Source organism: Galendromus occidentalis, unplaced genomic scaffold, assembly GCF_000255335.2.
Source record: "Galendromus occidentalis unplaced genomic scaffold, Mocc_1.1 scf7180000077477, whole genome shotgun sequence".
NCBI classification, from domain to species: domain Eukaryota; kingdom Metazoa; phylum Arthropoda; class Arachnida; order Mesostigmata; family Phytoseiidae; genus Galendromus; species Galendromus occidentalis.
Genome location: NW_003805465.1, coordinates 2,017,911 through 2,030,258, shown reverse-complemented (window position 1 = coordinate 2,030,258; position 12,348 = coordinate 2,017,911). Strand labels below are relative to the sequence as shown.

The 12,348-nt window shown below is 51.7% G+C and overlaps 1 protein-coding gene across 1 annotated transcript; it reads left to right on the top strand.

Annotated features, from left to right (window-relative positions):
- The first annotated feature begins 8,952 nt into the window (after positions 1–8,952).
- On the top strand, positions 8,953–11,717 carry LOC108864488 (uncharacterized). The gene is made up of 8 exons (XM_018640247.2): positions 8,953–9,057; positions 9,176–9,387; positions 9,476–9,697; positions 10,434–10,564; positions 10,652–10,784; positions 10,867–11,038; positions 11,158–11,245; positions 11,355–11,717. Exons 1-8 carry the CDS (start codon positions 8,976–8,978, stop codon positions 11,605–11,607), a joined length of 1,293 nt encoding a protein of 430 aa, XP_018495763.2. The 5' UTR covers positions 8,953–8,975; the 3' UTR covers positions 11,608–11,717.
- The last annotated feature ends 631 nt before the right edge of the window (positions 11,718–12,348 follow it).

The window sequence follows — 12,348 nt, the reverse complement described above, 5'->3', positions numbered from 1 at the left end:
TTCAAATTGTTAGGTGTTCTCGAGGTGGCGAGGCATTCATCTGATGATGCGAGACACCAAGTATATGTGCATCGGAAATGACGAACATCGGCCACATTTTCCTGGGCTAAGCGCTCTGCGTTAGAGAATCTCAGCTCTTCAGACTTTGTGAACGATGGACTAGAACGTATCCCGAAATTATGGAGTCACAGATCGGATATGTCATGGTTCGGACATTCCCGGCTAGATAATCAGGCAGCTTTGCTTGAGCTCCCCCCGCCGCTAAGGAGAAGCACCAAGACTCCGAGAGCGACACCGCCCCCTTCCGTAGGTCTCGAGAGTGTTGTGGAATTTCGATCCTGCTTCAGGCCTCTCCGTTTCCTCCTGAAGTCAGCTGGATCCTTCAGCTCAGCGTAGAGGATTATATGAAATGATGATGCGTACCCACAGAGTCTTCGGGAGAGTACTGAAACCTTATGTTTAATTCTGAGCGAAATTATAATCATTGTTCCCAGAACACAGTCCCTCATCAGACTGCGAAAGCGAGGCGAGGATTCCGAATCTCGGATGGCCACGATGAAGTTTTGGAGGAAGTTTCCCAGAAGCAGCTCCCTTGTGGACTCCGAGCGCATCGTGCATCGGCTCGTGTCGGACGAACGATTTGCGCATCGCCCCCGGAACGGCTCGAAATCGCATGCCCCGGAGCCATAATTGTTGTGCATGTGTTGGTGGGTCGTTTTCTATCGATGTTATTTATTAACGTCGGGAAAGAGGACGACGGACAGGCTCTGTAGCGGAATTCCCTGTGAGCGCAAATCCAAGCTAACATAACAACGTAAGTTGATTCACATGCGTCAATGGAAGCTGTATTCGATCGAGAGGGAAACAATCACTCCTCGAATTCCTTGACGCTCGTTCGACACGCAATCGTACGTAGGGTGCCAGCTACGACAGCCGAGGAGTTCCGTCATCCTTTTGTCCCTCACTATCTCAAACTTGAGCTGGAGACCGGGTCGCAGTCCGTTTCTAGAGGAGAACGGCGCGGCGTGAGAATTCGAATATTAATTGGAGTACCTATTTCCTCATTCGAATTAGTCAGATAGGCTGCCGGAATTGGCGGTCATTGACCGAGTCGCTCCGGAAATACCGAATGAGCAGACTGCTCGGCCCAGCGGCTGAATGAAGAGGAAAAAAAGGGAGCGATGTGCAGTGGACGGCTAGCCAAGACGACGCTTCCGCCATAATGTTTCTCGAGGGATCTCAGTGAAACCCGACGGAGCCTTTTTCCTTCTCGTCCAACTTCCTCTGTTGAGTCCTCGGCTTCTGCTTCCTTTCTGTACGACTGTTTGTCTGTTTTTGCTAGTGTCCCCGCCAAGTCCGTCTGTCGTACCCCCATCCGTGCTTCGTTCAGCCGTAATTGACTCCCCGGACTCTTCAGCAAGACGTCACCGTCGCATTGTCGACTCCTCCGTCTATTCTTCTGTCCGCCCTTGACCGTCAGGCTCGGCGTGAATTTGAATTACGCCCACTGGCAGATACTTCGTTCACTCAAGAACTTTTTTCTTCTCAGTCTCACGCTCTTGTTCCTGGAGTCGTCCTGAAGGCGTCGAGAAAACACGTAGATGTTCGTCCTGGTCTTCGACGGGAGTCAATTATTGTCATGCTCCTTCGGATAGGAACTACATCCCACGTATTGGGAGATCACCTATCCATCTCTCTGGCGTGGGGTTGGAGATGGAATTTATTTCCGGAAACCGGGAATCGAATGCTGTCCGCGAGTCTCGCTTCGATGACATAAGAATGTGATACGCAGTGCGAGCTACAGAATAAAGAGTTGGAGAGCGATCCGCCGTTCTGTACACGCAAGGAACACTACATAAGAACTCCGATCTGCGACAGATGCATAGGAATAAATAATAGAATGAAGTCGAGCTCGAGAGGAGCTTCCCAGTCCGACGGCGGTCGATGACTTCTCTGGGAGCACCGAATTCTCAAATGCGGAGCCTGCCAGCGAGCGTTGAGGAACGGTCGGAGCAAATAATGCATCAGATTGCAAGACAGCTAGAGTATCGACAGGTGGAACTTCCTGAGATGCCATCAGCGCTGAGATAGCTTGTCGAGAGCGGGCGGCAGTACTCGATCAGCGAATCGGTGAGCTCGGGAACGGCGCATCCTTTCGTGATCATTCCCTCAGTCCCTTCAGCTGTTGTAGGAGCTGGAACCGCTGATGAAAAGTAGATGACTCAAGAGAGAGGTGTACGGCTGATTCCTCTCCATCATTCCCGAGAGCGATGCCCATCTTCCCCACAGGAGCCCCGCGCGCTCCTTCATTGCAACAGCCTCACTCCATCTGTTCCATGGTTCCGACGTCGCGTCTTCGATTCCGACATGTTTCGAGTAAAAATCACCAATGACATCAAGAGAGGAGCTATGAGACTCTTCCGGCAGATAGCCTGTCCAGGAAGAGGAAAAAACGAACAAAAAAAAAAGAAAAGGGAGAAACGAAAACTATGTGATGTCACAGAGTCTCTGTCTCGGGCTTGAGAATTATACTCGTCAACAATGGAGTGGCTGTGTCCCGAGTAACGTGGAGCAGGAGATTCCGTTGACCGACCGGCTCACCACCGCCGCGCACGCCCCGTCCGTATCCTCCGGTGCAAAAAACCGAAAGAGAGTCTCAGGTGTGTCAGTGCTTAAAAACGGGATGGTATTCATCAATCGACGACTAATGAACAGATCGCAGCTCCCACCTCTATCAGCTCATTTGCGAGCCCTCACACAACCTACCTACCGACCAAATTCACCGAGAAAGCTTCGAGAATGGCTCGGCTCACAGTAAGTTCATATACAAGTCTCCTCGCTTCATAGGCTCCTTGTTCGAGCGTGTTAATAGTCTCGCAAGCAAGTTTCATAACGTCTATAATAACATTCGCTGACACCGAGCTCGGAGCTCACTCATTGACCAAGCCAGTCGACCGTCGTCGGCAGCCAAGGAACGGCTTTGCTTGTTCCAATATTTTCTGGTCCTACAGTTTGTCGCAGTAGGCGTAACAAACGTCAGACGCAGTCGGGGCAGCAGCTGCAGCCGCTAAGGCATCTGCTAATAAAATACAGGTTCTCTTCACGATCAGTTGGGAGTACAAAAAAAATGAAGCCGCGAGCCTCTTGCTAAAGATAGCGCTGCTGGCGACGTTCGCTCCTCCCGAGGGAAAGCGACGTTAGACTGTAAGACGCGACCGACACGTCCGACGGGGAACACACAGGACGTGTCCGCCGCCCTGTCGAGTGGAGAACTTTCTCGAGACTCGACTGAGAGACGGACTGAAGACAACACACTCGGAGACCATGTATATACTTCGCCTTCAAGTCAGACGCGACCGGTTTTCTCGTCGCTCGGGCGAGATCGGGGCTGCGAATACGATCTAATCATCTAATGTCTCTCTGAGACGCGACGCATGGGCTTTCCGTTACAGCCGTCTAGCCGACGTGCCTGCCGACCGGCGAACACCTTGAGCGAGGGGAACAAGCGTCCGATTGGTCAGCCACCTATCGAGGCTCAGATGCCGACATCGAGAGGATCTCAGGTCCCGAGAGCAAGGGTAGCAGCCACCTGTCAGAGTAAGGAACCAATTGATGACCGACTGGTCGGATGACCAGCCAGCCGGTCGCTCGCTCGCTCAGCCGCTCGGTCGGTCGGCCGGTGTACCCAAAACCCTCGGACTTTTCCATCAGTGTTATACTATGGTCTTTCTCGAACAAGAGACGGCTGCCTGTCCGCCCTCAAGATCCTCGACTCAACCGACGTCTCCTCTCGAGCTAACAAAAAGCCGTGCCGCTACTTTATCACTTAGAGCTTTCCCCGGCTACTCTTTTTCCTCGCAGCAGCAGCTGCAGCTATCGCTACAACTGTTACGTGTCCTGCTCCCATCTGCGTTTCATCTCCCAGCTCCCCGAATTTCTCGATACTATCCCCTGGTCATGGCCTCACAGCGGTTCCAAGCGGTTAGGAATCATGCTGCCGCTCTCGACGGAGTATCGAATTCGCCCACCGCAGACCCCCATGGCGGGATCGCACGAACAGAAACCTCCCTCTAGCGCAGACTCACCCAGGTGGATAAACTGAACCATTTAGGAGGTAAAGACAAAATCGGAATCGACCACTCGGGCGGCGGCCGTTGCTATAATTAGGTTAGGGATTCGAAAGAGACGAGAGGCTCTGCTGCTACGGACGAGCCCTGATCGATGGCCAGTCAATGAAGTCATCGTGTCTCCAGCAAATCGATACGGCTTGTGAGGGAAACGTGTCGGGAATCGAACGCGGCTTGTTAAGCAAGGCATCGACCGCTGTACTTAACACTCTCCTAGCGCCACTATATCTCTCGCTGAGTGTGAAGCGAATGTGCTGAGTATGACAGAACAAAAAAGAAACAAGCTGCAGGCACTGCTTGCATTCGTTGGAGAGCGCGCAGCCCTGACAGCGTTCTCGAGCTGATGTACGTAGAGAAAGTGCGTCACCTGCGCAAAGCGATCCGCGTTGAATCCCTCTGGTTCGGTGTCCGTCCATTCAGGCGCTTTCCACCCACAACGTGTATGCGCGTGGCTGTGTGTGGAAACGGTGGAGATCCATTCTCCCTCGGGGAGTCATCAAGAAAAACTCCAGCCCGCCGCTAATTATCCGAACCAGTGCCGAAAAGCACCGTTGAGAATACGCCGCATCATCCAGCGCATCTATCCATCGGTCGTTGGGGCAAGCCGCGGCGTGGAACAGATTCGCTCTTTCGAAACCGCCTTCCTCTCAGTGGATTTTGTGCGGCTCTCGCGGAATTTATCCGACGCTCGACGCGTGGAGGCTCGCTCCTTAGTTCAGGAGGAGAAAAATATTTTATTTTCAGACAACGCAGACGAACTCTCCGCCTTTGCCGGAAAATCGTTCTAGACTGTGCAATCAGTCGTTCGACGACGCCGAAGGCTTGACCCGATCCCGCGTTCGACCTCGAGAGCCTGGACCTTCGAGGTCTTGCGTCCATGAATTCGCAGATCGTACTCCCTTGGTCGATCCGTTTCTCCCGGTCTCAGTCTACGTCCCGTTGTTTGAAATTCCCTCCTCGAGACGGCCGTTCCGCGTTTCTTTGCTTGGGTTTCCGGCCTTGACAGTTGCTCTGAACGGCCCCGGGAGGACCCCGACCTTTGGCAGAAGGGCAGGTCTTGTCTTTCTCTGAGCTCTTGTCGTGGGATTTGCGGATTTCCCCTCCTCCGCTCTGAGCCGCTCGTCGCTCGAAAGACTGACTGGGGGCTTTACCTCAGTTCGTCTGAGCGCGGATTTCAAGCCCCTCACTCGCGGTGCTCCGTCTGGTTTTTTGCATTTTCTAACCTCGGTGTCCCGGTCAGGCTCTTCGGTTTTCTCATCGAGGCCGAGTGGGAGCTCGAACATACCGAGTTTGTATCCAACAATGGTACTTCCGTGGACTTTCTTAGCTTCGAGCTCCGACTGAATCTGCTTGGGCTTTCCCCCGAGCAAAACGGCATCGCGATCATTTCGGTCGAGTTCCGACGTTGGCGCCACGATTCCGTCCCGGGATCCCTCACGGACTTTCGATAGGCCAGAGGATCCGTTCTTTAATATTTCGCCAATGACCGCCATGACCGCGCTCGTCAGGAGCCGTAGTCCGAGGGGTGTCGAGCTCGGTTGAGGCTCCGGTGCTTTATTTGTGATTTCATCTTTAGCCGAGCTTTAGTGGCTGGGCCAGAACGGTATATGCTGGGCCGACGGTATTTATACCGAAATGTGGCGGATTTAAATCGAGTACGGTCTCCGAGACCCGTGAAGGTATGGTTATGAATTTGTAAGGATGCATGATCCTGGTTTTTGATGTCTTGGCGAATATCAACCAAGCATAATTTTTCAATCCATACGGTTGTATTGGGCATATGCTCGGATATTGACCCTTTCGGATCATTTTGCAACCACAAGAGAACATGTTTTGCGAGAATCCTCATCAATGATGAGTGGATTAAACTCGCGGCAGTATATATTTCCTGTGGAAGCCCTTCCACAAATATTACTGCAATTTTCATTTATCATCGGCATTTGTTAGCTCGAAATCGTATATCAAATCGAGATCCCATGATTCTTTGTGGTGATTTCACTTATGATATTAAATCCGAGACCTAAAAAATATCTTCGACAATATTCCTCGAATTCGAATACGGGTTTCAACTGGAGTCTTTTTCGCTAATCCGCTCAACGAAAGGTCGACTATTTTCGGATTTCATCTTCGCCCGAGATTGACCAAGTTTGGAATGCTTCACCGACATGAGCTGCTTCAATTATCACGAGCCGATCTAACACGGATTTCATAAATCTCAATCACGACGTAGAACAAGACGAATCATTCAATGGATGAGAGGTAACAAGGAGATAGAAGAGTACGTTTTTAGTGAGAGCGGGTCTCACACTACCCGCATAGGTTTCTGAGTGCGCATAAGGCATCTTCATGCTCCCAAAAAACAAAAAAGAGATAAAAAAATTCTCAATATGCGGAGGTTCTATTCTTCTTTTTTAATCCATTATGAAGCTCCTCCTGTAGATATTGTAACCTAGATGTGCGGTCTCTCTTATCGACAAACTAGTTCGAGATCTCAACCATCGTCAAGCGTAATCCTGCGCTATTCCCTCAAATAAGTCTTGACTCGTCTGGTCTCCGAAGCTTTTTCGCAACGATCGTTTGGAGAGTGTCTCCGATCTCATCCACATCTTCAATTGTATGCGATTATCCGATTGTTTTCCGGGCGGTCTCGCATTCCGATAGGAAGGCGCACAGGGTATGCTCCCACTCCTCTCGTCATGTCCCGCATATCGATCCTCCGGGAAGTTTCCGATACTTGTCCACCGGGTCTGGAACTCCGGTCAGGTATCGGAATATTCGATACGTCTCCTGAATTCCTGGGCGCCTCCAAATATCCCGCGCCCGACACGCTGCGATTAATCTATAGCCGGAATTTTTCCGTCGACCTTTTGTCTCGATAGGTTTCTTGCGGACATCTCGGTCGCAGAGACCGGCTTCGTTTTATGTAGCGATGAGAACCCGTGCCGTGTCCGATGATTGATCGGGCATGCGACGGGCTGAGCTCCTGACAGGCTTGTGCGGAGTTCGGCCCTGACTGAAGTTTCGGAACGTCTGGTCTTGGATTAGCGCAGAACTCGCGCCTCTCCGCATTGCCTTGGAAGCTCCCCAGAATTTCGATGCATGGGATTCCCCCTGTTCCGTAAATCTTTCGGTCGATCTCTCCAGATCAAAGGTCGACCGAGTGTTTGATGTTGCGCACTGTCTTGAATTTACGGGGGCTAGGAAGTCAATTGTCCAGCGAGCCGTTGAGGAGCGCTTAGGGCCTCATCTGAACCCAAGTATCTCTGTGAATTTATGTTGGCCCAGAGCAGAACTTCAAAGTACTGCACAAGACCTCCAACTAATTCACACGATCGGCATTGCGAAGAGATACACAGACATGATCCCATGAAATCCTCGAGGATCAGCCGCGGGCCACGGGAAAAGCTCTCACGAGTACTTGAGGCCCATAGGACACGTTTTTGGATGGTCAGGGCGCTTCCTCAGCTTCCACCCTTCTCCCGAGCTCACTCTTTGCGTATTTGCGTTCCACAGGAACTCATGGGGCCCCTGATCCGCGGATGGATCCAGACGCTGGAAGGGAAGCCCGCCGGGAGGCATACAAGACCGTTCCGTCATCGACGTCGCGTCTCACTCAAACCCCCTCCTCCCTCGGAGTATCAAGTCCTAGCCGAACTTCTCCGACAACCTGAGCGCGTTCCCGAATGGCCCAGTCTCCACATTCCAGTCTCCTTTCCGACTTCCCCGGTGGTGATATTTTCGCTGCGAAGTTCTCTCGCCGTCTTCATCCGACCTAAGTAGCGATTCAAGAGCCACTGCTTCACCCTCATACTCGCTCCAGCGAATTCTTCCATTCCGAGTTGATGAACTGCGCGAAGTACGTCAATCACGCCGTCTGAACGCCGAGGTCGGCAGCCTAGCCTGGAATCGAGAGAACCTTCCGATGTGTCATCATAGCCCCATGCCGCTCCGGCGCGATAGATTTGTACGAATATCATTCTGGAAAAAACCAAACATCGGGCCACATCTCTTCTCAACTATCACTCTTCACAACGATTCCGGAGGTTCCCGATCGGATACCCTTGTTGTTGACCTTGACCCGGGCCTTGCGATATCCACAGCCTTCAATGAGCGGGTCGGGGGCGACAAACACGGATAACGGTTTCAGAAACCGAGAGCCGGAAACCTCAATATTCGCTATCTGCCGCTCCGACGGAAGCGGAAGGGAAGTTTATGTCGCCGTCTTTAGTGAAAAAGAACTTCAAGCACCGTGGCTTTACTTTCGCTGATCATGGCGCACCAATGCGCTGGATGTTTATCTCTCCCGAGAGAACTGTCCGCTGTGGTTTTCCAGAAAGGCGTCCTCACAACGCACGAAAGCAGCTGGATAACGGGATAACGGGGAGGGTAGGCCCTTGATTGGTGACTTCTCGACGTTTCGGAAAAATTGAGGTGATCGGAGAAGTCGGGAAGGATATCTGAAGCATTCAATGGCGATAATCCGCCTCAACAAATTTCATCAACGGGAAGCCGCTGGCGAAGACCAGTAATTCACCTCAATCATCAGGCGAGGGACAGGATTCCGACCCCAGTCCTAAGATCGGAACTCCTCCATGTACCGTCGTCCGCGGATGAATGACTCCCCGATGGTGAATGGTGATGGACTGGCCTTCAGCAGAATGGCTGACTGGCCGAGTGACTAAATGCCAAGCTGACTGGCCCTTTTGCTGCTGGTTCTCCACGAGCTTCTCTCGACGTTGAATGATATCTATTCGCAGTCTCCACGCTTCTATTCACCTTGCTTCACCGCCCGGACGGTCGGTCGGTCGCTTCCGCCCTCGAGAAGCCGGCGTTACGTCGCTCGAAACGATGCAGGGCAAACGCGGTATCTGTCCGTACCTACTAATCTGCCTTGGCGTGTGCGTTCACTCGGCTGATATTTCTCTCGAAGGTAGAAAACACTCAGACGGTGGCGTTGTGAACACATCCCAGCCTCAGAATCGATGCGTTTCGCATCGTTACCTGTCGCCGTTCCGATAGATTGTGCTTCGATCCTCAAATAATTTCAGATGCGGCCGAAAATCCTCTGGACATCGATAGACTCTCGAGCGTGGTCAACGATCTGTTCAACTCGACCGACGATTTGGATCCCTCGCTGATCTTGCAGGATTTCGTGAGGCACCCGCTGCCCATCAGCAATTCCACGATCGAGATCTCAGACGGTCGACTCGAGTGCTACGATCTGATGCTCCATGGGCTCAACAGTGTTTTCATTCGAGAGGTATGAACGAACAAGTATTCTCAGCGTAAGGATCCGGAATCAGGAGTAGAGCATCGAAACGACGATCACCGTGTCCCGTCGATTCAAGGCCATCGCGAACATATCGGGCCAGTACTTCAGTTTCTCGCTCGAGGTACCCTCGGCCCAGCTGAGAGGGATGCAGAAAACGGCCATCCAAGTTTCTTTCGTAGCTCTGAATTCGCATGGCAAGCTCGAACTGAACGTCAGTGACGTCTCGATCTTCGGGAACGCGTCGCTCAAGAACACACCGACAGGATTACAAGTCGATTCCGTCCGCGCGAAGCTGGAGGTCAGTGCAACTGGAACAACGTCGTATCGCGCGTTCGAAAACTCTCTCAGAGCCTAGCTCAATGTTTTTCTTATTATTGTTCTATACTTTTCTTCATTCGTATCGACCCGAGACGGAATCTGTGGAAGATCCTCGCGGATTCCGAGAAAAAATCCCATGAAACTACCGAGATTCCATACCTTACCTGGGCACTGCGAGCTAGAACTGCTCGGACCTTTCTTGGACCTGTGCGACCATGGGTCGCTCCTTGGGTTATAATCTGTGATTTTCCTTCGAAGAGGGTCGCAGCCTATCAGGGTTCCGCTTTTCGGACATCTCTAAGCTTGCTCGGACAGTGACCCTGTGATCCTCGGAGAGTGTGAATACGGAGAGTCATAATTGCGGTGGTGACTCTCCTTGACAAAGTCACGAGGGTGGAGTTTAGATGAGCCCTTCTCGTACATTGAATTTTCGGAGAACATATCTAGAGAAAAAGGATAAGGATACTCGAAACAGAGGAGTAATCCTCAATATACTTAATACGTTTCGATTGGAGGCGACCTCTTCGCTTCATACGAATGGTTGATCGTATCGACAAGGGCTCCAGTCGGCGTTGAAACTTAGTAGGCAGCTTGTTTTTCGACCGCTCGGTCCGGAGGAACCAGATGAGGATGATGATACTGAAAGGGCATGAAGTCATTTGCGGGAAAATTCCCTGCAGCTCCGAAGGAATTGAACCAAGTGGCGCTCTCCGTAGGTGGGTGCGGTGTCGGTCGCCATTGAGGGTTTCTCCGATTTAGCTCAAGGTCTATTGAGCTTCGCCGGGAAAGAAATCTTCGATTACACCAAGCAGTCCATGCTGAACGACTTCGAAAACGCCATGACGAGGTCAGTTTTTGATTGCGATCCCGATCGGAGAAGATCCAATCTGCCTTCTCTTACCCGAACTCCTCAACAAGATGTTCCCTCGATCAGATATGCGAATGAAGAGCTCTTGAGAAGAATTCCGGCAAACCTGATTAAATACGAGGAGGATAAGCGTTTGATAGACTCCATAGTCCAACGAACAACAAGCACTCTCGTCGAAAAGGGCCTCGAACCTCAGGAGGTAATTTTGTGTTGTCATACTCTGAACCGATATTTCCAACGGAATGAGAACGAAGGATGATCGAACTTTCTCCCGCTGACAGCTCCGACCGTATCAGGCCCGAATCGATAAACTCTTCGTCCAGGGCGAAGTCGAAGTCACGAATGCGTCGCTGGCTGGGCTCTCGACTTTCAGGCGGACCGGGGATGTCTTGATGCTCTACTCGAATCGAACATTGATCCTGGAAGCGAGCTTCGGTTTTGAGAACTTGACCAGTGAGATTCCGCAATTTTTTCCTGCGTCGCCCCGGGAGTCGCTTTTTGACATCTCCGTCGATCCTCGAGAAGGCGGTGCGACTTCCATTGAGGATTAACGATGGGAATTTCGTCCACAGCCAAGTTCGATTGGTCAGCGAAGCTTCTTGGAGTCGGACCCAAAGGTACGGCTCAGCTGATTGTCACCGACACCAGAGTGAGGATACGGTGAGTGGAAATTCGAGAGGCTCCGAAGTGTGGAGACGGTGCGGAAGTGCGGATTCCGCTGGAGGGAATCATCCAAAGACTCCTGACCCTAGGAGCTATGTTTTTCCAGGATAACTTTCCCGCTCCGGCGGGAGGCTCAGCTGCACGTTGAACGGATCGATAAAGTACGAATTGGACACATCGTCACTAATATCCATGGACTGGGAACGGGAGACGCCGTGAGCGAGATCATCATCAATCTCATGTCGAACATTTTCAAATACGACCTCGCCAATTTCGTCATTCAGACCGCCAAGGACCAGATTCAAGAAGAAATAAATGCTATAGATTTGTGGACCTTCTCCAGGAAAATCACCGCTTGAAAGCCTCAGTAGGGATGTCAATAGCTACCCGAAATGCGTAGAGTCCGCTTTTCCGGGACAGCTTACTCTGCGCTCGACGCGGATTGAATAAAGAGATCGACGATAATTAATCGAGCGGAGGACCCTTAACATTTAGAGCTGGAATTCTCCCTCTCTTGCAGTTCAAGTTCAGTGACCTCAAAAAACGTTCCCAGTGAACCAGGAGATTTCCCTTCTTTATTACACAGGCAGCTCGGATTCGGCCGGAGAAACCTCAAAGAAATGAAGCTTTATGGCGATTTCTGCTGCTGCCGTGTACAGGACTCGACACAGACGTGCATCGGTTTAGGAGTTTGCCTTCACTTGAAAGCCCGGCTTGTCGGAACACTGCTGCTCGGACGGCGTTCCCACCCGGCCACACGGCTGTGAGCCATCCCGGTCGGTCTAGGCGCTAGGCAATAAATTGACCGAACGTGCAAGCGTTCCTTGCCGCGTTCTCCATTTCACTGATGGAGATCTCTGATCCCAGGAGCTCTAGCTGATTCTGAGAAGTGAAAAAACAGCAAGCGAAGATTGGCCGCTCGGCCGTCGTCACCGCTCATTTCGGACGCATTTCTCCAGTCTGCTTCCCACAGAAAGGGAGGGACGAATCCCTGCTCGGTGATTCCTCCGTTTTTCCGAAAACCTCTTCCCCATTTCTTTTCTGCCGGCGACTCCCCGAGTCCCTGATCGAACAGGTGACTCGGAGACGATCAATCACCA

What these genes read in the sequence shown, in the direction of transcription:
- LOC108864488 (XM_018640247.2), top strand. Translation starts at nt 8,976, where the DNA reads ATGCAGGGCAAACGCGGTATCTGTCCGTACCTACTAATCTGCCTTGGC. An exon ending in AGGGCCTCGAACCTCAGGAG is followed by an intron (nt 10,785 to 10,866) that starts GTAATTTTGTGT and finishes TCCCGCTGACAG; the next exon opens with CTCCGACCGTATCAGGCCCG. An exon ending in GACACCAGAGTGAGGATACG is followed by an intron (nt 11,246 to 11,354) that starts GTGAGTGGAAAT and finishes ATGTTTTTCCAG; the next exon opens with GATAACTTTCCCGCTCCGGC.